Here is a 24,818-nt window from a genome sequence, read left to right as displayed (position 1 = left end):
CCTGAGAATGTGTTTGAAAAAGGATTTTCCAAGATAATAATTGAGGTGACTTTATTTACTACCTGTGACTCTGTAATTGAATATTAAAAGGTTAACTTCCCAACTAGAAGTCTAATTGAACACTTGCTACATCTGTTCTCTTGTGGTTTTTAAAATTTGACTACAACTTTCACCATATTTTATTTTCTGTTCATCTCTCTTACATGTTCACTAAAGTACTAATCGCTGTCTGGATTTTTTGCTTTCTTATAAATTAATACAAAACCGACATTAATCCTGCACTGATTCCTACTAACAGCGACGAGAAAGATAGCCAACTGTAAAGCTATCCACAGCTCTTTTATCATATGTTAGCATTAGCATTACATTAGCCTCCCAATTAATAATTGTCAGCATGCTGGCCTTTTGCTGCTTCTTGATTTCAGTTGGATTGAGGATGCATTTAGTCCATGCATTGCTTACATCTTCCTTCAAAGAACTGGTAACGTTAGCTAATATTTCAGGCAGATGTGGCACTATGGAAAATAAAAGAGGATACTGTTCTACCAACCAGAAGCTACAGTGTATGAGTTTTCTGATGCATGCAGGTTGTTGAATCAGACTTCATAGTTCATTTTTTGTTATTATTTGTCACAGTTTTTGTTTACAAAATGGTAACACTGGTACACACAGACGTAGTGGTACTACAAAATCCATTCATGTCCTATGTATTCGTCTTTTTGACTGTATATGTTTCTCTGTGTGTTCAGAAAGCAGACGACCGAGAGAAGAGGCAAGAAGCCCACCGTTTCCATTTCGACGCCATGTGATAGAAGAGACTTGCATCATGGGAGAACATCTCCTGTCCTCCTCCGCCCACCCCCTTACCCCCCTCCCCTCTTAACACACATATTTTCACTCAGACTCATTTCAAGGGCCAATAAACGGATCCTCATTTGCCCCAAAATGTTTCTTTTTGATATTCTTCAGTCCTCCAGTCAGATGTGAAATATTTATGTTCCATTTCATTAATTCATTCCAGTGTTAGAAGTACAGGAGCTGCAACAAGGCCATGGAGACACAGAGAGAAATCCTAATGGAGATCAAGTTTAAAGCAGGGATTTCTTTGGACTGGCTGTAGTCGGCAGTATGATCATCAGTGGTGTTATTAGACTATTAGTTTGACAAAATGACAGATTTGTGTTGAAACAGCCAACAAATTACTCCAATATTGTAAGCTGTTTGTTGAATAACTGGAAGGGAAGCACCTTTGGCACCAAGTGTTGTGTGTAATGTTACTTGAAATCCATGTCTGCGTTACTGTATGGTCTTTTGATTCACTTCTGTCTTTTGCATTTGATTGGGATATTGTAAAGACCTCCTTCAGATTTTATTACCTGTGAAATTAAACTGAGATGTATTCTGTGATATCAGTCTCGGCCTTGAAACTGCAGCAGTAACTGGTGCAAAGTGAACAAAAACGGACACAATAATTGTGTGGAACATTTTTCTGCTACCAATCTCCCCCAAAGAATGATGAATGGCCTTCAGGTCTGCTGAGTGCAAATTAATCTTTTCCTCTGTCTATCGTTTCACAGTGCATCATGGCAGTGCCAAAAAGAAAGTTTCTATGTTGCATCCTGCTAATGCTACTGCTTAAAGGCTCAGCAGATAGAAACTGCTGCTGAATGAGACACACGTTACTCCAGCTTCTTCACAGATATAGTTTTAATTTCTGTTGTCTTTTTGTAAGTTGATCAGGCCAAGCGCTCTGGTGTGTTCAGATATTTATTTTACAGGAAGGAGCTCATGCCAAGTGTTTTGCACTTTTTAACTAATGATTAACTGCGGGTGTATGTAATTTATTTTGTTTTGTGGATTTGATTTTGCAAATGAATGTTAAAGCTACTACATGTGTTTACTTACTGAGGTTAAGAATAAAGGTTTCTCTGGCTTAAATCAACTCTGGGTTGCTTCATTTGTGTATTATTAGACTTTTTCGTGTTGCACTCTCCTTAAATCTGCTGGTGAAATAAATAGATACATATTAATGTCCCAAACCTGTAATTCACCACTTGTAAGTATCCTTCCCCTGAAACTCCTTTCTAAGAACATCTTTTGTTTATTTTGTTGCTCATTATCTAAATTTGTCCTGAGTAAAGCAGCAGTGAAATTAAACTGCCTTTAATTTTCCAGAGGACCCCTGGAGGCCCCTTTTTTGAGTACCCCTCTGGACCAGCACCCCACTTCAGGAGTCACCCTGCTAAATAATGCATGGAGAGAATAAACCTTCGTCTGCATGGCAAATGAGACTAAGACTGTTGCAAGCACGGTAGCCTTTAAGCACATTACAACTGATGCAAAGCATGGTGGGAGACTTAACATACAGTATTGATAGTCAGTAGCTGTGTGTGTGTGTGTGTGTGTGTGTGTGTGTGTGTGTGTGAGAGAGAGAGAGAGAGAGAGAGAAAGAAAGAGAAAGAGTGTGTGTATGTGTGCTGCGGGGGAGAGGGGGAGTTCGAGCAAGGAGGAGGTGATGCACGCTACAAGATGTGTTAAGCTGTACAGAGAGTCAGAACAGCACCGGAAACGAAGTCATTTAGCATTAAAAAGTAAAAGCAGTGAAACGACAAAAAATGAGAAAATACTAGAGATGAGGTGCACAGAAAAGATTTGTCCAGTCATAACTAAAATGTCCAACCCATGCCAGCAGAACAAAGACTGATTCCTTGAGATAAGCTTAATCAAGCAGCACTTAAGATATCGTAATGTGCACAACCAGGGGAACTTGTTTATCACAAAACCGGGATGCAACCGGTGAAGCCAGCCCTCTATGTGTATATTAAGTGCCGTTGTAGCCTTATGCGTTAAGCCCATCTCTTCATTTGCAACGTGTCCAATCTTCCCCCGGCAATACTAACAAGACATATTTAGATAATAAGCCCCCTACCTATTTAAAATCCGCTTTCAGTAATACGATGCATGTTCCGTCTTTCTTTTCACTTCGTTTTTGTTTTTTGCTGCAACAAGTTCGCCGGCGAGATTTTATTTTGAAAGACGGGACCGGAAAAGATATTTCCTCATTGTGTCTACCTTGACCATGCTCACGACAAGCCACTCATTGATGTAAGCAGCGCCCACGGCTTAAATGAGCCTCGTTCGGGAGCATTTCATAGTTCAGACACGGACAGAGAGCAGACAGAGACGGACTCTCCTCCTCTTCCTCCTCCGTAGTCTCCCTCCATCTCTCTCTCACTCTCTTTCCTCTGTATCTCTCTATCCAGCATCCAGCCTCATGCGTCTTTTGGATACCTACCTCTCCTAGAGCGCGTCAGCCCCGCTGGATCAGTCCATCATCCTGCACATGTCACCCCCCACTGTGGTCCCCCTGGAAGCTGTATTTACAGTGATGATGATGATGATGCCTGGCTGAAAGGTTCGCAGCAGTGTTCATCCTCCAGCCACACGCAGCGGGATCGCCGACTGAAGAGGAGCTTGGTGCCGCTTCCCCCTCCTGGAGCGTGTCTCCGCGTAATGGATTTACTGTTGTCGGAGAAAAGTTGGATTCCGTGAAGAGCCCAGTGGAACCCTAACATGGGCAGAATAGGAGTGCGTTGTTAGAAAAGGTGCTTTTGGGTTGGAATCACACCGTGAGAGGAAATGCACAGAGGTGAGTTGCACGCAAGCTGCCCGAGCATCAGTGATGCGCGTCAAGGTCCAGCGCCTTGGGCAGACGGAATCGACTGTTTATTTGAAGCTTGGATGAAATGTATTTGCCTTTTTTTTTACATTCTCTTTTTCCAGCACAGTTGGTGTTTAATTTGCAGGGAGTGTGGGTTTCAACACATCCAAAGCAACTAGGGTGGCATGAAAGGATAAAACCCTCATGATGAATGTGCTCCGGGAGAGATAAAAATGTCCTTATATTATATTATTTTGATGTATTTCTCTCAAACTGAGACGCCATTCTGGTAAATAACTGCAAACTGACTCCTCTTTATACCGCTCTCTACCACATCTCCATTTCTGTCTCGTTTGTTTGTCTTTAGTACCAACTTACCCTCTTGTGACTGGTCATGGCAAATCTTCCTCCTCCTTTTTTTTATTTTTTTGTTTTTACTGCCCACATCGACATCGCCATTAACCACGGATTCACAATCCACCAATGCAAGTTTGGGCAGTGCGAGGTGTGCCTCCGTCCACGCAGCCTACGGGAGGGCAGTCTGATTGAGATTCACGAGTATAATGGACAGCAAAGGTCAAATACTAGTTGAAATCCATAAAGGGGCGAAAAAAACCAATCAGGGACCATTACGTGTTTCCAATAAGAGAACAGTTTGACAGTCTAAATGTATCTCACTGACATTAAAAGACAGGTAGAAAATGTCTGTCTCAAATACTATGTTGTGTCCGGTAATGTGGCCACAAAAAGAAGCGCTTTTTGGAGGTTTTGGTGGCATTTTTCTTTAAATAATATGAAACATTTTGTTTTGTGGTTAAACCAGACAGCAGCTTGTACTACTACACACTACTCACAACAGGGCTACTTCCCCTCCGCGGTGAAGGGAGCTCTCCAAGTTCAGAGCCAGACACGTCCGCTGCCCCGCGCACGCTGTAGCCTTTGCGCGTGCTGCTGCTCCTGTGAGTCCAGCTCCAGCCGCCGTCTCGCGCCATCAGCACCTGAGGCGCGCGCCGCAGCACACGGCTGTAACACCTCCTCTTGATGCGTTCAGTGAAGCGGTCTCGATGCCGCGGTGCGGGCAGTTTACTGCAGTAGATTTGTGGTTTAACAGGTAAATATCTGTAAATTGTGTGTTCGTAAAGCTTTAGCGACTGTTTAAGTGCAGAGTTAACTGTTAATGGGGTTTCTGTTCAGCCTAATTAATATAGTGTAATTGTAGTGAGCTCTTAAGTGGCATCAGTGCAGCCTACTTTTAGGCTATGACTTGTTAATACCACAATGCCTCAGTTTACTCCACGAACAATCACTGAATCTTTAAATGGACTGGGATTATGAACCCTTACCTCAGTAGGCAAACTATAAGATAAATTAGTAAATTAACTATAAAGTCTGGTAGCTTATTTGTAGCTTGTAATTTACGTGGGTTTTACGCAAAGCTTTCTCCTTTAAGGAACCCCTTTTGTAAACTATTAAACTGATAAACTATTGACAGATTTTATGGATCTTTCATATTATAGTCAACAATATAAGTTATACACTGATAAACTGAACAGAACAACTGATAAACTGAACAATGAAACCAAATAGTGAACACAATAGCTGCAGGACCTTTGTGTAAAACCAGCACTTTATATTAATTTGGAGCAGATTATTTCCTTTAAATATGAGTTTTATTGATATTTTATACATTCTGCCTGGATTATGTATTTTTTATTTTTTTTAACAATCCTACATACTATCAATCTAAACTATTTAAACTTAAAGAAAAATACATTTTAATTTAGTTTTCTTCGCAGATATGAACAAAATGCTGAGATAAAGGCCTAATGTATATTTTTTAAAGATGTCTTACACCCCTTAAAATCAAGAAGGCCTCATGACCCCAGTGAAGCTTTGGCGGCCTCTAGTGGGTGTCCTGACCCCAGGTTTGGTAACACCGATTTACGTCATAGCCCATAGACCTAGTTTAGGCCATAGTTCCTTATTCAGACAGTCCACATTATCAGCTTTTACATCACTTCCAATCATTGTTTAGTCCTGTCTTACAGAAATGTTTTTTGGGTAACGCTTAGACAATTTCTAGAGAAAAAACAGACCTATCCAAACCAAACAGATTACAGCCTTGACTCGTTGAACCCTCTGTAATGTTTCATCTATTCTTTAAAATGATTTAAAGCATGAGGGTGCCTTCAAATCTCGGAAATATTTCTCTAAGGAACTTACAATGACCCAACTATCATTCATCACCAATTTTTATACACGTTCACGAGTTGTTCTCTTGGTGTTAAAGTGGCAATGGCTGCAACTCTGTTTAGCTTGTGATTTATTTATGATGTTACAAAAGATGTTACAAATGTCTACATGAATTATGTAACGTTTGCCTAATAAGTTAATTTAAATATTTATAGCCTGATAAACATTTCTGCCGCTGCAGTTCATGGAGGCTTTTTGGCTTTAACTCTTACAGGTAAAACAAGCGTTGTCTGGTTTGTTAATATTTCCTGCCTAAAGTCCTTGAATGGATGACGATATTACCAGCTTCACTGAGGGCAGCAACAGTTTACAGTGTTCCTGCTATCTATAGCTAAGATTTATTGACCGGATGGTGAGAGCATCTTTCTGTTTTTTGGTTCTTGACTTTGGGTGGTCTGTTGCCTAAATGTGCCTGTGGTAGTTCATACTCCAACCTACAATACTTCATTGCAAGATAATGTAGAAACCCAGAGCCTGGGGTCCGTGTGTCTGTGTGCATTTGGAAATAAGTCCATTCAAACATGCATACTCATCCGAGTAGTTGTGTTCACTGCTTATGTTAACCATGCATTCTTCCTCATTAGACCCCCACCCCCCTCTCTCTTTCTCTCTCTCTCTCTCTCTCTCTCTCTCTCTCTCTCTGTCTTCCATCCTTCCTTCCTGGGTGCCATTATGCAACGTGCCAGGCTCTCGCTCGCTCTCTAATTCGATGTGAGTGGGCCAACCTATTATGAACTCAGTGGGGATCAGGTCTACAGCGGCTTATCAGAGCAAGGCAGTGTCAGAAGCTGTAACGTGCTCGCCCTCGGTGCAGATATCATTGTAATAAAACATATTTCACCTATTGTCTGTAGCCGTGCTCTGCCCAAATGCCTGTCTTCTCATCAGCGCTGTAAGCCTCGGAGCCAGTAATCCTGTTTTTTCTGCTAATGCTTTATGTTTCTGGCGCCTAGAGGCTCTAGATTAGTAGGTTAGAGTGTCGTGGTTTTGATGAGAGTTGATGGTTTGAAACTATCTTTAATGAACTTCTACTTGCTGCTCCTGCTACTACTGCTATTCCCATTATGCTTTCCATTTCCCACTGTACAGCTACTGTTCTACTACTTCCAATAATCTTGCCATATCCACGACTAGTAGTACTACTTCTGCACATACTCATTCTGGTGACACCACGAGTGGTAATTTTATCAGCTGTCTCTAATCTACTATCTACTAACTATTGCAAGTGTCTCTGCAGGGATTGTTCCCCAGCAACCATTGTACAATTTACAGAAACAATTACATGAGACTATATTGCTTATCTTAGAAACATTTTACCACTGATGCTACTAAAGTTAACAAAGCTACCCTTAACCACTTTAACACTAGTATGTATCAGCAAGCTTCTATAACCAAAATTACCACTAGCACACTTTAATGCCACTGCTAATACTATTGCTTCTAGTGTTGTGCCTCTACTGCTACATTTCGCTCTTCTGCAAGAATCTGTGGAATTAGTCCATGTAGAGCACGGATGCACGCAGAAATCTTTAGGGGCAGGGGCTTAAGCAAACAAAAGGAGCACTCACCCCAACTACAGATTCTCTATTCCGACCCTGGCGTTGCCACACCGCCATTCATAGGGACACTATTCACAACATGCCATGTTCAAACATTTTATTACTTTGAGAAACCACAAATATGATATTTTTTTACATTTTTAAGTTGTCTACATGTGCAGTCAAATTAGATCAATAGCAGCTGTGTAGAGTTAATGAATGAGAAAATCAACTATCGTTTATCCGATCAATCATTTTAGTTTTTTCTGCTCATGTGAAAGTAAACTTGACATTTTTGGGGAGAAAGTTTTGAAGATGTTTTAAGAAAAAGGAAAGCATTTTTGCACTGTTTCCTGACATTTTATAGACTCACAATTAATCAGTCAAGAAAACAGGCAAACTCGTGAATAGTGAAAAAAGTGATTTGTGTCCTAGTTCAGTATGAGTTTGGGAGTACAGAGCCAAAATAAAGAAATGATAATAACTCATAAATGTTTGTTGAAAAGAACAGGCTGTCTGAATGTTTGCTTTTACTTCATTAACCATTTGGTACATGTAGGCGTATGGCAAACCGTCTGTACCCAATGTGTTCAAAGTTAGAAATGTTAACAGCTATACGTGTTTAATTCTCATTATCTGTCAGTCTTTCCAGTTCCATCATTTACAAGATGATTCACCACTAAATGTCTCTGCGATATTTCCCCAGCATTGCCCCTTCATGAATGCTTTGTATTGACAATGATATGATTATTGAATTTCCTCAAGGGGATACATAAAGTAATTTTTCATTATCTTCATTATATCCTGAACATGCACTAGTATTAAGACATGCCTACACTGATATATAACATATGATTATCCTTTCTCACAGCTCTCCTCATCCTTTCTCAGCTATATTTCGTTTTTAAATGTAACAATTCAATCAGGGATATACTTAAACAATGTATTGATCTATATGTTATTCTCTATTCATAAAGGTTAGGTGAAATCAATGCTGCAGCTGATCACACACTTATTCTGTCGCTGTTTAGTGATTTCCATTTTGAACACAAATGCAGCATTATGCCACCTGTGACCAATTTATTATATCTGTGTTTTGCAGCGTGGATACTCTTCTTTCTAATAGAAGAGGGTTTCGCTCTGGCACAGAGAAGTAAAGGTAAGCTAGAGCCCAAATGCTCTCCTGTTCTGTGAATGTTGCGTCACCCGTATTGAAGCCATCTGAAAGAGGGAGGAATTATCTCTACTTGTATCATAAAACAAAAGTGTTATTTTCCTCCCTCTTTATTCCCCACCTGCTTTTTCCTTTTGTCGCTCCTTTCGATCTCCCTGACTTCCAATCATTCACTCATTGATCCCCCGACTCAATAACCCATCTGTTCATCTGTTCTCTGCCTTTCTTGCTTTAAGATTCCCCAAGCGAGCATGGCGGCCAGAGCCCTAACCAGAACGACTGTGGCACGTGGGTCCGCAACATCAATGGCGGCGTGTTCACATCGCCCAATTACCCCACCACCTACCCGCCCAACAAAGAGTGCGTTTACATCCTGGAAGGTAAGGCAGGGTCTTTTCCCCTCTTCATCTTCTGCTCGGTAGCTTTTGTCATCAGAGCAGCTGACACGGTTTCCCGCCTTTCAGCATATTGCCTCCTCTAGTGAATGTCATTAGTCTGACTGACATTGTTTTATATAACCTCACCCCTATCTGATTTTCTGTTCCTTTGCTGGTGGGCAATCAGCCTGACATTTTCCGAATGAGCCATCCGGAGTTTGTTTCACCCCACAGATATAACCCTTTGAAAAAGATGGAGAGTGGCGCATCGTGGGTAGCCCCTGACTTGTGGCCTAATCAGAGTAGTGCTGTGTTCATCTCTATTGGCAGGGTGTGCCAGAAGACTATGCTATATAATGAAACATAAAAGAGATGAACATCTGCTACACAACTGAGCTTTGGTGGCTATATCGCTGAATTGCAGGCGTCCTTGTCAACACCTTAGCTTTTACCAGAAATATCACATCCATCAGTAATCTGGTGGCCTGCCGCACAGCAGACATAATGGAAAGCATCATTAGCAGCTATAGGAGATGAGGTCTGGAATATTGGATGATGTGTTTTCATACTGAATTGATGAACTGTTTGTCCGTGAAGTACTACAGCCTTTCATGCAGATGAGACTTGTGCTTGGTTCTTCTCTTGCTGTGGTGGGGAATACATTTTACACATGGCTCAAGGGCTCCCCCTGTGGACAAATTGAGCCCAGAGCTATTTTTGATGAATAAGCCGTGACTCTATCACATACAGCCTACTGGTGTGTGCAGAAGTGCATCGCAGTGGGTCTGAGAAGCGACAGATGGAACCTATCATTTGCTATTATTTGGTCTTGAATGGCCTTAGTCATATTCATAAATGAGCTCCAGTGTTGAGCCTTTCATTCTGCCTCTCACAGAGACAGAATGCTAACGTTTGGCATAAGTGCTAATCAGATAGCTTTGTAATTATAATTTCTGGTTAGTGAGGCTCATTGATTATGTCATGTCCCCCAGTTCATCAGCTCAATAGATCGAGTGATTATACTTTCTGCTCTTTCTGTATCAAGCTGTGTGTGTGTGTGTGTGTGTGTGTGTGTGTGTGTGTGTGTGTGTGTGTGTGTGTGAGTGTGTGTGTGTGTGTGTGAGGGAGATAGAAAGTTATAGAGTGAATGAGACCCAGCACACCAGGGAATGAACACACCGATAACAGGAAGTGCAGGCATACAAGCCACTCGTTCGAGCAGAAAGAGAGAGCATTCAGGCTCAAATTCAAAGACAAGAACAGAGACACAAATTCACACAGAATCTTCTGTGTTATTCTATTTCAGTTGCACACTGTACCATAAACATGTACCACCGTTGACCTTGCTCTTTTTTCCCTAATGGAGCATACTTGGCTTCTCCATCCAGAGATGATTCAGAGCCCCACCTCCCACCCTCAGCATCTTTATTCTGTATGATTCATCCTCTAAGGCAGGCATGAATTGCCCTCATTAAATTCTGTGTGGGGGGTAATGTTATTAAAGAGTTCTGTCCATTCAATATATAGATATACTCTGGATTTGCATGACACATGAACCTTTGAACTACAGCTCATGCTGTGATTGCAGTGTTCTGGATTTACTGACTCAGAGACAGCAATGCTGACATGTCAGACTGTATCTCTGCTTGTGTATGCTTGTGTGTAAATGTGTGTGTATATATATCCATGTGAATTGTGTGTGCAACTGTGTGTTGAATGTGTGCATATGGGAATATGCCCCTTTGTGTTTATGGTTAAAAGAAAATTGTAGTGAGCATTTATCTTGTTCTTTTCTCTCATGCTTTATGCATGCATAGTTCATACATGCAGAAATGAGCTTATAATGCTGTTTACCACAACTGGAAAGCACAAACCAAAGTATAAACAGTTTAAGTGAACTAATTATGTTAAATGTGTATTTTAATCTGTGCAATCGTTTCTTTGTTCAGCTTTAGTAGAGCATCTAGGCAACATTTGGCTTGGAAGTTTAGGGTTGGGTTTATACAGCTTGCCCCTCCAATCATGGCTGTGTAGTTGAATTTGTGTTCAGAAAGTGCCACAATTAGTAATGGTTTGGAAGAATAAACAGACTCCTCATCTGTTGTCAATGCACAGATATAGCTTCTACAGCAAAAAAACATCTTAAGATGTATCAGTTTTGCAGCCTTTGAGAGGACAGAAAAGTCATCTTCCTTTATATTAATACTATTTAACTCAATGCTGTTCTTCAGCAGTGACATATATAAAATATCAAATATCACTCAATCATTGTGGCTTTCTCTATAAATGTAAATGTCATGTCTGATTAAAGATCTAAGGAACATTTAAAGTGAAAATCAGCAATGTCAGAATGATGAAAAGCCATCACTTTAACAGATAGATAAGGTCAGCAATGGTACATATTCCATGTCTGAAAAGGGCATTAGTTACCTACAGCAGCCTTCACATAAGTCTGAGCCAACTTCTAAAAAGTTTGCGCTCCACAGATCAGCTGAGGGGTTAGAAGCAACAGCCAAAACTTCAAAATCCAGATTAACTCATATCTGACTCTACTTTCAATTTATGCTTTAGAATAGCATTCAGAGTCATCCTTGCTCTTCAAAATCTAGATTTAATTTTATTCCTTTCATGGATTAACCCCTTTTGTTTCCTTTCTCTCCCTTGCTCCCTTGTTCACCAAAGCTCTCCCTAGACAAAGGATTCAGTTGGCTTTTGATAAGAATTACTACATTGAGCCATCATTTGAGTGCCGCTTCGATCACATCGAAATCCGTGATGGGCCATTTGGGTTCTCTCCACTCATTGATCGCTTCTGTGGGGGGAGAAACCCAGGCCTGGTTACATCGACGGGACGTTTCATGTGGATCAAGTTCACCAGCGACGAGGAGCTGGAAGGCCTTGGCTTCCGCATCCAGTACACCTTCATTGCAGGTAGGGAAACACAAAACTGCATATCTGCAGTGTCTGTAACTCCCTCAAACTCTTCTGTACACATGAAAGGTTTTTGCTAAGATGTGTAGAGAACTGGATCGATCTGGTTCGTTTGCTTTGACAAAGTCCCCCAAAACATAAAAGAGAATCTAATCTTAGTCTGTCAGAAAAGATAGCGTTCTTCCCTAAAACATAATTTTTCTGAGTTTACCATCTTGTTTATGTTGATTACCCATAAATAATGACATATGGGCGCATATGGACTCTCAAGGTGGTCTTTTCCACACATCATAGCCATCGTACCTTCACTTTTCTTGCTCTTCAGCAGATACACGATCAACATCAGAGCCTCCTGAGTCCAAACCCAATATGCCTAGAAATCAGTGTCTCTCATCAGACAGCAGATATGAACTTCAAACAGACCCCTTTCTGCTTTATCTGGCCTGCCTTAATGGGATCTTATCTTGTGTTTTCTGCTTACCTATTTCTGCTGTGTGGATTGAGAGTAATGTGCCTCCCAAATCTTATCGTTTCAGACCCTGATTTCCATCTGCACGTGGGCGGACTGCTAAACCCCATCCCAGGTAAGCTCTTCAGTATTTTGCTGGTTTGTGTTCGATCCTTTTTGAAGAGCTCCTCTGTGCTCAGAAGCTTACCGCAGGCTATCTCTGCCTCTGACGTGAATGCTGAATGCGCAAATGTACCTTGACAAGCACAAAATTGCACATAAAGTGAAAAGATGTTCATACAAAAACACGCACAAATTTAAACACACAAAGGAACACACACCTACCCTGCGCGTTCCTTCCTGCCTTTCTGCTTTTATTCCTGTGACTTCTTATTGTCCTTTATCCTAATCCGCTGTCCTCACTTCAATTCCATCTTAAATCCTTTACTTGTTTAAATAAAATCCATCTGTCTTTCTGTCTGTCCTGCTCTTCCACTCTTCCTACCCTTTTCCCTATTTATCTTCTGCTCTTTCTTCTCTCTCTATCTCGACACTTTTTTTTTGCTTGCGTCTCATGTTTCTCCATTTGACCCCTTTCTCACCTTGCCTGTCTTTGACCCTTTTTCCTTCTTCCTTTCCCTTTCTTTTTTCTTTCCTCTCCTCCACATTTTCTCTGTCTCTCTGCAGAATGTCAGTTTGAAATCGGCGGATGGGATGGGATTATTCGTTCCAGTCAGGTGGAGGAGGAAGAGAAAGTGAAGCCCGGTGACGCTCTGGACTGTATCTGGACAATCAAGGCTCCTCCTCAGTCTAAGGTCAGCACACAGGACCATATTAGCAGTCAGGAATGAAGACGTGCTTCTTCTATCCTGTCCTTCAACCCATGTTTGTTTCTTTCAAAATTAATTCAGAATATAAAATAGCTACAATGTAGGCTCTGGTCTATGCTACTGTTTGGGTGACTCATATTCAAAGCAAAAATATCTCTAATATATCTGACAAATGCACAGCTTAACTTAAAGTAGTTACAGCATAAAATATATAAACATCCTAAGATTTCAGAACTCATTAAAGTATACAAGGACTTTCATCATCTCTTGTATGTATGTATGAGAAATAATGATGCTCTGAATATAAACAGAACATAATTCTAAATAGTTGTGTGTACTATCATTCTGTTCAGTGTGTTCCCCATTTCTGTATTTGCTCTGGCACCTCACCTTCACAGGGTTTTCTATCTTAACATCAATATTAGTTTTATATTAGCTCTTTTGTATTGTAATAGCAAATGTGATGTCAATGCACAAATTCCAGTATCAACATGCGTAATGGATTTGTTCCCCACAAGTCTGTCTGGGGTTTTCCTGATTTAAATATTTTGTATGAATGCATATAGTAGAAGTTGTGTGCTCCAGTCACTGAGAACATATCCTCCAGTGTTTAGACTGTACTGTAAGTGTAATTTAATACACAATAATGGATATGAGTAGTGTAAACGCAAAGAGAGGCAATATGGGAAAGATCAATGCAGGCAAATTTTATTTATAAAACAAAGCCCCGGATATTCATTTTGAAGTACATTTTCAAGCCAAGAGTGAAAGCTCAGTGATGTGCACATGAGTTCTTATGAGTGGATATTCAAACCCCATTGAAATTAAAACCATAGCCCAGCTAGCCATGATTAATTGCTGCTCTGCTTCTCCCTCATGACTAAATGAGGCATCAGAAAGCTCCTATGCTATTCACTGGCCACAATATACTCACACACAAACTCATGCAAACACAAATTCATGCAAATCTAATTAAGTATAAAACAGCAGATGCACACATACCGTCACAAATTACATAATATAATTGTACATAGAGTACTGTAAGTAATCACCCATATTATACACTCATACTGTATCTATACAAAGTAATACTTTATGCATACACGTGTGAACATTCATGCATAACTCAAACATGCACAACCTAACACACACACACATTAGTCCCCACAGTCATTTCACTGGTCCTACATGTGCAGTGTGAGGCAACATTGATGAGGATCTGAATTTAGCAGCTGCACTGAGTTGCCAAGCCAGATATTAGCTCACTGAGGCAGGAGGAACAGTGGAGCACACTCAGCGGCAGTATGAGAGCAGCTACTTAACTGTCCATGGTCACAGGTGCCTGTGTGCTTAATGTGCTGAAGTTTCATCCAAGTTGTTGCCCCCCGTGTCCAAGATCTCATCATGTCATTACTGCTGATTTGACTTATTCACACAATTAAAAAGCATGTATTTTGCAATTACAGGTTGAAACTTAACACTACTATATGTTTAGGCTCACTAATGAGCTGCGTCTGGTCTCAGTGGCATTCATGTGATTTACAAAAGTGGACAGGTGCAAACTACAGGTTGTGTAATACATATTTTTCACAATAGACTTTTTGACATGTAAAAGTAGGAAAAGAACAGGTGTTATGGCTGATTTCCACTTAGCTGCATCAGTTTCAAAGTCCTGTTATTGTTCATGCTGTTTCATTGTCATACTGTCACAGCTTATAGCTTACAGAGCCATTGTTCATGTTATTAGTAACACCCGCTCTTTTCTGTCTATGACAAGCCAAAATGCTGTAACAAGTTAAGACGTTTGCTGTGAAATGGTATAATGGACCACCCAAGCATATATATAGTTTTATACTCTGAGGCCAGACTGTCTCATGTGGGGAGGAGGTTCAGCTCACTGGCGTCCAGTCCCTGCCGAGTTCCCTGAATTGACACACATCTTAAAGAAAAGAGGAGGGTGAGAGAGACAGAGCAGGCTGCACCATGACAGATTTCTTTAAAGGCTGACTTTTTTAAGTAGCCAGTTATCATTGTAAGAATGATGCATACTTACATTACAGCTTAGATTAGATTTATTTTTTTATTATTTGATTCTATTTCCCATTAATGCATCCTCTATCCATCTTCTAAACTGTTTATCCTCTTCCTGTACCAGCATGCTCTGGTGAAGAGGTGGGCAGGTCACCAATGTATCATAGGGTTCTTCTCTAATCTCTTTTATTCTATTCATTATCTGTATCTGAACGTTTTCTAGATACATTTGCTTGACTGATGTAATGCACATTTTGTATTTACCTTCATAAAGATTGCGTAGATTAAATAAAAGTTACTAATTATGATTAGCTGTGAGGTGGTGCTAGTTCATTTACCTCCACATTGATTTGAATATGTTGTGCATCTGCAGATCTACCTGCGCTTCATGGAGTACCAGATGGAACACTCTAATGAGTGCAAGAAGAACTTTGTGGCTGTGTACGATGGCAGCAGCGCCATCGAAAACCTCAAGGCCAAGTTCTGTAGCACCGTGGCCAATGATGTGATGCTGGATAATGGTGTCGGAGTGGTGAGAATGTGGGCTGATGAGAAGAGCCGTCTCAGCCGGTTCCGCATGCTCTTCACCTCTTTTGTTGACCGTGAGTGCCAGTCTTTCTGACAAAATAACTCCCCTGCCCTTTTCCATCTTCATTCCATCATTTCTGTTGCAGTATCTATTTTGTTCAGGCCATTCCTTCACAGGCTTGACACTGCACCATTACTTAGCACTTCAGTGTTCCCATTATGTGGCTCTCCTTAGCTCTATCCTCACTTTCTTGAGTGTCTCTTTGGTGTTTGATGGATTTTTAGCAATTTCTTTATCTGTTTGTCCTGTATTACATTCAGAATTGATCATTATGAAGAAAAGGGCCCAGTTATGTTTTTATTATTTAAATGAACACATCCAGTGACCGTAGTAGATCTGATTCCACATTTTTGTTGCAGTTTGGTCTGAATGTGTTCAGATGTAATGGAGATCACTTGAACACAAAACTCCTTTCCCAGTTTCCCTTATGACTGTGTAAGTCTCTGTTAAGGACTATGATGAAAGGCACCATATGTCATTACTTTACTGCAACAGCCACAACATTATCCACCCACACACACAAACAAAAACTGTTGATTTATGAGGTCCTGCATTTAGTCTATCAGTCGTAACTAATAGACACTGAAGTGTCATTTCAGCAAGGAAAGCTAATTACAGTGTGCTATGTTTAGAGCATAGATATGAGAAAACCAATTATTTACTCCAGCATTTGTGAATAACTGAAAGCATCAAATAATTTCTTGATATGCATGTCACAGCATGATTCTGTGCTTATTATAGGTCACTTCAACAGGAAAATAGGAATTTATCTATTTTGGCGAAAAGAAAAGCTGAGTGGGGTTAATGGATCTGCTGGAAGTAATTATATATAAAGCCTCATCATTTTTGAAGGACAAGAAACACCAAACAGCTGCTGTTAAAGGTTGCACATAATGTAGCAAGGATTGCCATGCAGGAAACATTATTTTCTGTTAGCACACCGTAATATTTTCATTAAATGCCTGAATAGACTGAGATATTAATTGCCACATTCTCCTGCACATTTCCAAACCCCTGGCTGAATGCTAATGTTGTTTTCATCAGCAAACCCATAACCATTGCAGTCAGAACTTAATGGCCTTTTAAATTCAGCAAGGATGGTTTTTTTTTACTCTGAGAGTCCTTAAGACCGTTTGGATCCTCATTAATTCTGATCACACAGTTCATCTCAGAGAAGTCTGAAGTCTCTTGAATAACTCCAAAACTTTATTTGGTCAGAGTCAGCGACTGAAGTTTACTTGGAGGTCAGAGGGAACCATTAATCTTTGTCACTCAGAGAACAAGATGAGTTTTGCCTTTTGCACTCCATCATCCTTAATGTGCTCTAATCTTCCGATAGAACCCCCTCTGATGTAAACCAGACATATTAAGACTTTAATAAATATATATACACATACACTCACAGTGCATACATTCAGACATGAGTTGTGTGTCTGTGTGTGTGTGTGTGTGTGTGTGTGTATGAAGGGAGGTCGTGGGGTAAGAGGGTGAAGCGTTGTTGACACACTGTTAAAGGCTACATTTTGAAGGCGTGAGGCGGATAATTGGTTTAGAAGTGATCACAGTGTCAGGGGAGCGACCCTGTCTACATGCTCACTAGGAGATAGAGGGATGGACACTCCAGCACAGACACACTATTTATACATACCCTTACACACACATATACATGTCTCTTTGTCAAAATGTATTTAACCCCAGAGGCAGAGGAAGCATGCAGGGAAAGGGAAGTAGAGGCTCAGAGCCCTCATCACAGTGGGGAGCAGGGGTGAAGCTGGTGGAGCGAGCCACACTCTGTTTCAGCTATGATAAAGAGAGTGTATCTGCAGCTACTAAAGCCTCTGTGTGTGTAGGTGTGGGTGTGCAACCGTTGGTTGTATAGAACAGGCATTCTCTGGCAATGATGCTTTCTTTGACACTGATAAAGAAAAAAAGGGTTTTTTGTGGTAGGTTTGTGTCTAACTTATATTGTAGACAGATGACTTCTCATATTATAATTTTAATATAATAATTTTAATGTAATGTTATTTCTGTCTACTCTGCACACACAACATCTATTGCATGTCTGTCGGTCCTGGAAGAGGGATTCCTTTTCTGTTGCTTTCCCTGAGATCTCTTCCATTTTCCCCTGCTTTTTAGCAGGACATTTTTTCTCATCGAAATGAGCCTAAGGATAGATGGCGTTGTATGCTGTACAAATTCTAAAGTCCTTTGCAGAAAATGTATGATTTAGAGCTATATAAATCAATAGTCTTGACTTTACTTGACTCAAAAGAATAAGGGAAAAAGGCTGTTCTTTAATCTTATATCTTGAATGATTGTTTTGTTGTTGTTGTTGTTGTTGTCAACAGTACAGAAACTGCCCTCCTGAAGGCAACCAACGACCTTCTTTTAGCAGCCGATAGGGGAGAGAGCACAATTTTAATCCTCTTAGATTTAAGTGCAGCCTTCGACACTGTTGATCATGCAATATTATTAGACCACCTGAAAACCGGGGTCGGCATCAAGGATACTGCTTTTAGCTGGTTTTATTCTTACCTTTTAGACAGAACCTTCTCGGTCACCACAGGTAATTATTCCTCAACTACAGCTCCAATTACCTGTGGTGTACCTGTGGTTCTATTTTAGGTCAGATTTTATTTTCTATTTATATGCTCCCACTTGGCCAGATTATTAAACACCATAATGTATTGTTCCATTGCTATGCAGACGACACACAAATATAAATATAAGATATTAACAGTTGGATGGCCCAAAATTTCTTACAGCTTAACAACACCAAAACAGAAATCATATTGTTCACCACCAAACAATATTAGTCATTATCAGCAAGCCCTTGGTCCCCTCTCGGGTCAACATAAAACCCACTGCAAGAAACCTAGGTGTACATTTTGACTCAGAGCTGACATTCATCCGTCATGTCAATAAACTGGTCCAGTCCTGCTTCTATCAGCTACACTCTGTTTCTAGAATAAAACACATGCTTACACCCCCCAATCTGGAAAAAGTAATTCACGCATTCATCTTTTCCAGACTAGATTACTGCAACTCCCTTCTCTCCGGCATAAATCAAAAATCACTCTCTCGCCTCCAACTGGTACAGAATTCAGCAGCTAGGCATCTAACTGGTTTTAACAGACGTCAACACATTACTCCAATATTAGCTTCCCTCTGTTGGCTCCCTGTCTGTTTTAGAATTGATTTTAAGATTTTACTGATCACTTTTAAAGCACACTCAGGTCTGGGTCCGAGTTATATTACAGATATTTTAATTCCCTATGAGCCAGCTCGCAGCCTTAGATCCTCAGGCGGGGCCCTCCTAACAGTTCCAAAGTCGAGACTAAAAACTAAAGGTGATCGTGCCTTCGCCATAAGGGTCCCTCGACTTTGGAACGCCCTGCCTGAGGAGATAAGGCTTGCAGGATCGGTAAATTCTTCTAAATCACTTCTTAAAACCCATTTTTATAGCCTTTATGTGATGTGGTCCTTTTATGTTTATTTTTACTCCAACCATCTTTGAGTTCTGTTCTACTTATTGTCTTTTTTTATTTATTCCATCTCTATTATTTCACCTACTTTATTAATTTTTATCATGACCTCTGTTATTTCAACTATTTAATGCAATTTATTTTATCGTCCTTTGTAATTGTAAATTGTATTCTTGCTGTGTTCTGTCAAAGCACTTTGTAAACCATGTTTTTAAAAGTGCTATACAAATAAAATTATTATTATTATTATTATTCTTATAAAACCTACAAATGTAGTTAACATAGTTAGAAATAGTGGAAATGTGACACTACAGGGTACATGTTTTAAACAGGGTTATGGTATCCACCCTGCTCTTCATTTAACCAGGGGAAGGTTTCAGAAAGATGTTTTCTTTTGTCTTGGATTTATTTTATGTTAGACCTAGTGTTTGGGCAATATACTGGATGAGTCCATATAGTGGCTTTTTTCATACCGGTGCATAGCTGAAACAATTGCTTTAACTCTTCAATAGGCAACAATAATGTGTTCTACAGGTGGGGCAAGCTGTGTAGGCTGTATTGAAAGAGGCAGCCTATTAACTGTATACCTGTACTAACTGTTATAACACAACAATTTAGAACCTACAATTTACTATCTTGTACTGGACAAAACAGTCATTTTATGTCAATTTATGGTGTTTATACAACTCCAAAAGCAATATTGACATTTTTTTAAGCTCTGTTTTTACTCTGTTGCAGTTTGCACAATAAAACAATAAAACTTGTTTACATTCTGCAACTGTCCATAAAGACCCAGTGATGCAAATAAAAAAAGTTATAGTGTGGAACTGCCAGAATGTCAGTACAGCCCAGCACTAGTTAGATTACTTTAGATAATAAACATGGCCAACGGCAAAGTTGATAGTACAGACAGTTTTTGACCTGTTAAATGGGAGGACTGTGTTAGATTCTAGTTTGTCCTCTAATATATCAAAGCAGAAAAAATTACTCTTAACCAGTGTTAATGAACAATGGTACATTTTCAGTGGCAGTTACTTCCACTTTATCCATCTCTAACCCCACTTCACAGAAAACAGCCAGGTTTAGCTTACCTTTTGCAGCCACCCCAAATCGTCTACACCAAAACCAAGCATCTGCATCTTCCCTGAGCCTTGCAGCTCTTCTTTCTGGCAGTACATCGATCTCCCGAGCCCAGCAGCCAGCATCAATTACTAGTCATCTCTGTCTCTGCCATTGCAGCCTTGATACGCTAACAGTCACTTTAATGTGGTGTGTCTCACAGCACCTGTCTGACCATTTACACCCTATGATGGCCTGAACCCATTTCTACCACCACCCCACCCCCTGCCTTTTTATTCATCTTTGTCATATTCCTCCTCTCTCGCTCTCTCTCTCTGCCTACTCCTAGTTTTCAACTATCCACCCTTCCAACACCGCCCCCCCCTCGTCTCCTGCTTCTCAAACTCCCTGTTTGAGGCTGCAGCTCAGTGAAGCTGCCATTTCCTCCCCTCATCACCCCGATGTTGTGTCTGCAGGAAATGATGATGTATGGCCTTGTGTGTGTACTGTCTCCATTAGACCTCAAGTGTTTCAAGAAATAATGGAACATTATATCTTATATTACATGCCTTCACAGATTTCAAGAGCCAGATTATCGATATTTTATTGTTGTTATTGTTTTATTGTTATTACCATCAAAATAGCTTCAAGTCTTTTTCAGTGTAGTCATCTTTTACTCAGCACTGTCAGACAGCTGTTATCCTGTTGTTGTTTCTAAATTCCATTATCTTTTGTCTTCTGCCTGCAGCCCCCTGTTCAGGCAATACATTCTTCTGCCACAGCAACATGTGTATTAACAACTCCCTGGTGTGCAATGGGGTTCAGAACTGCGTGTACCCATGGGATGAAAACCACTGCAAAGGTGATTTGTCTTCTTTCTGCTCACTGTTCCCAATTGAGGTTATTATGTTGAATTTGGATCTGTCTTTGCAGTTTTTCAGGGTTGGTAATAGATTTTTCTTTTTGAAAATATTTTATTTTCTAACACTAACATCTTCTCTCCTCCCCTCACCCCTTCCCCCACCAGAGAAGCGATCTAGTGGGCTTTTTCATCAGATCACTAAGACCCATGGCACTGTCATTGGTGTCTCATCAGGCATAGTTCTGGTTCTTCTTATCATCTCCATCCTGGTCCAGATGAAGCAGCCAAGGAAAAAGGTAACTCATCCTTTGTGGTTGACCTTTTGTTCAGCAGGAAAGCAGACCAAGCCAGAGAAAAAGAGACACATAATTGAAAGTGATGGTGGGATTCCAGACCGGTTGGGAGCACACGTAGCTCTGGAGACAGGGAAGAAAGACAAATGCATCATTACAAACCGTATCAGAAATAATGCTGTATATAGGATATGTTTAGTTTCAGTGTGGTTTTCTGTGTAGTTTAGCCACATTCTATTAACCTGCCTCATCTATTTTTATTTCAGTTTTGATTTCCCACAATGCCCAGAAAACATTGTTTTAGATAGGTGTAAAAAAAAAAAAAAAAAAAGGTACTAGCAAACAAGTATTGTGTCTTTTTGTTGATTATCTAGTGATAAGAGAAATATAGTGCCAAAATTAAAAAAGGTAAGGTATGTGTGACATACAAGCTGTTTTGAGTTTTAAATGCTTGTTTTAGGGCAGGAATCACCACCAGGGAGGGGGATGTCATTCTCTGTTGTTTGCTGCTGCATTGTTATACATTTCATATATACAGTATATATATAACCTTTAAAGCCCCTGAAAACTTCAAATCTAGAATAAAGTATAATTCTATAATATAGTTATACTAACTATTCTGTTTTAACTATACTATAATTAAAAGTATAATTGCTGATCTGATTTGACAGTGGTCTGGTAACATAAGCAACAACCAACCAACCGTCTTCACACGTGATTCAAATGTTGCTAAATTCTGATTGGTGCACAGAACTGTGTAACATCCCCTTTTTCCTTTTCAAGGTTGTAGCACGCCGGCCCGGTGTTTTCAATAAGGCAGGCTTCCAGGAGGTCTTCGACCCACCCCACTATGAGCTCTTCTCTCTACGCGACAAAGAGATCTCATCAGATTTAGCTGACCTGTCTGAGGAGCTGGACAGCTTCCACAAGCTGAGGCGCTCGTCCACCATGTCCCGCTGTGTCCACGAGCACCACTGTGGCTCACAAGCCTCAGTGGCTACTGGCGGCGGCAGTATGAAGCACAGCCGCACCACCCTGAGCTCTATGGAGCTGTCCTACCACAATGACTTCTCCAAGCCACCGCCCATGAAGACTTTCAACTCCACGGCCAGCTACAAGAAGAGCTGCTACGGCTACAAGCAGCACTCACAGACTCACGACTGCGACCAGCAGGTCATTGAAGATCGCGTCACAGAGGAGATCCCATGTGAGATCTATGGTCGTGGTGGAGGTGGAGTGGGAGGAGGAGCCACAGGTGGAGTAGCAATGGGAGGAGGAGGGGCATCCGGCATTGCAGGAGGAGGGATTGGAGGAGCAGTGGGGATAACAGGAGGAGTGGCAATGGGAGGGGGAATGGGTATGGGTATGGGAGGAGGAGTGGGTATGGCGGGGCCCAGCGGCATCGCTGGAGGTATCGGTGGTGGGATGGCAGGAGCCTGCGGAACCCTCAGTATCCGCGGCAACAGCGCTCGTAACAGTACCACCATAGTTGACCCACAACAGCGCTCCATGTCCATGGACTTCTAGGTTGTGAAGGGAGGAAGAAAAGGAGAAAGGGAATGCAGAATGAGCTGGTATTTCACACATTGGAAGAAGAGAAGACAGGAGAATCACAGTAATCTTAAATTGATCACTCTTCCAACTTCTGCATTTGCTTTCAAAGCAGTATTAAAAGTAACACTTCAGGTTCTTCTCTCAAAGTCTCGTCTGAAGGTTTGGGAAATTGGCAGACAAAAATCAAGGAACAAAAGGAGGAAAAAAACAAGAAACTATTGGTTCTATTCTTCAAGATACTTAAGGATTTCGAGTGAAGAGAGGGTGGAGACATGTCGTCTCTCCTCCAGTCTTATACTCATTTAATCTCTCCTTTTCATAAGACACACATAAGAAGAGGGTTCTCGCATGCAAGACCCAGACTTCTCTCTGTTGGTAGCCTAGAAGACCAGGTAACCACTCAGAAACAGGGAGAGAAAGACAAAGAGATGTTACAGACTGAGTTTTTACATGTATTCACCTGCCATGCACAGATATATGATATATAGTGCGTCTTCTAATAATTTGAGTCTTTATTTTTGTCAGTGTACTGTACTGTTAAAACCAGTATATATCCAGCCTCATGATGATGCTTGGCTTTTGACTCTTTAATCTTTTTTGAATTTGTTGCTCAGATGATTTTATGAAGATGACATAACCATGATATGTGGTGTTGATGATGATGAGGATGAAGTTGCTGTTGTTGGTGACAGAAATGTGACGATGATGATGACAATGATAATGATGTGATATTACTATAATAATTATGTAGTTTTCATGGTTACCTCACACATACAAAGAGGGTACGCTCCATTCAGTCTCTCCTCAGGAAGAGCACATGAAGAGACTGTCCTATTTTGGTAAGAAATTGAGAAAAAAAAAATATTTCTGCTCTTTGAGCCTTTATAGCATATGGGCATTCAGGCTATGAGTGATCGTTTATGGAATATGAAATGTTTGATTGTGAGACCTGAACTGAATCAAAATAGCAACCATCCCACTCCCAAACCCCCACCCTTACGAGGAAAAGCGTAATTTCTCAAATTTTCCATGAACTGAGAGTGTAAAACAAGCACAACCTGTTTCAGACTGAGACAGACATGTAGCCTATATGGGACTCATTTATGATTTTAACCACTGGTTGTATAATTTCATTCTGTTGAATTAAATGAGAGCTTACTCACCTCCCTGTGTGAGCTTTTCTGTTCACTATAACCAAGAAAGATGAAAATGGCACCACCCAAAGGCTGGAGATTTCACAACAAGGTAAGGTGCACATTGTGACATGCAGATAGAAAACAAACCTTGTAGATAGATATTTACATGCAAAAAAAATGCTATAAGCTTGATTTATTTGCTCAGTTGTGTGACCCTTAAAATGAATGTAGGGTTAATTTTGCAGGATTTAAGGCAGATTTTAGTTGTTCCACTATAATCAGTTCTGCTTGAAATGCATACAGATATTGCAGATCATCGTGACTGTCAATCATATAAATGAATCTTCGCAGCATTTTTTTCTGTTTGTCTTACACACACATTCCACTCAGCCCCCCTCTTTGTGGTCATGATGCATATATCCTGTCAAATGCTTAAGGCAACCTCTTAAAAAATATTGCCTTCAGATACTTATGGCTACATGCATTAGACTCTGGTGATGTGCTCCTCTCCAGCCCCTATATATTGATAATATCAATATATAATCCTGGGAATAAAGTCAGATGTTGCTTAAATCTAAAATATCATAAATCATTTAA

At 40.5% G+C, this 24,818-nt stretch overlaps 2 protein-coding genes across 2 annotated transcripts in view; both read left to right on the top strand.

Moving 5' to 3' along the window:
- itfg1 (integrin alpha FG-GAP repeat containing 1) overlaps positions 1-1,942 on the top strand; it is a 135,177-nt gene extending 133,235 nt beyond the window's left edge. Inside the window, exon 18 of the mRNA XM_051380389.1 lies at positions 750-1,942. Within this exon, the coding sequence (XP_051236349.1) occupies positions 750-809 (60 nt within the window). The 3' untranslated portion in view covers positions 810-1,942. The remainder of the gene's footprint in view (positions 1-749) is intronic.
- Positions 1,943-3,109: 1,167 nt separating this feature from the next.
- Positions 3,110-24,249, top strand: LOC127352200 (neuropilin and tolloid-like protein 2). The gene is made up of 10 exons (XM_051380388.1): positions 3,110-3,649; positions 8,555-8,611; positions 8,863-9,006; positions 11,686-11,934; positions 12,471-12,518; positions 13,070-13,197; positions 15,617-15,845; positions 21,125-21,238; positions 21,404-21,534; positions 22,315-24,249. The coding sequence occupies exons 1-10, from the start codon at positions 3,640-3,642 to the stop codon at positions 23,056-23,058; spliced, it is 1,854 nt and encodes a 617-aa protein (XP_051236348.1). The 5' UTR covers positions 3,110-3,639; the 3' UTR covers positions 23,059-24,249.
- The last annotated feature ends 569 nt before the right edge of the window (positions 24,250-24,818 follow it).

The sequence above is a fragment of the Dicentrarchus labrax genome, unplaced genomic scaffold, assembly GCF_905237075.1.
Source record: "Dicentrarchus labrax unplaced genomic scaffold, dlabrax2021, whole genome shotgun sequence".
In the NCBI taxonomy this organism is placed as follows: Eukaryota; Metazoa; Chordata; class Actinopteri; family Moronidae; genus Dicentrarchus; species Dicentrarchus labrax.
The sequence above is the reverse complement of the archived record's forward strand: the minus strand, read 5'-3'. Positions and strand labels throughout refer to the sequence as shown.

What these genes read in the sequence shown, in the direction of transcription:
- LOC127352200 (XM_051380388.1), top strand. An exon ending in TCTGGCACAGAGAAGTAAAG is followed by an intron (nt 8,612 to 8,862) that starts GTAAGCTAGAGC and finishes TCTTGCTTTAAG; the next exon opens with ATTCCCCAAGCGAGCATGGC. An exon ending in CTTCACCTCTTTTGTTGACC is followed by an intron (nt 15,846 to 21,124) that starts GTGAGTGCCAGT and finishes TTCTGCCTGCAG; the next exon opens with CCCCCTGTTCAGGCAATACA.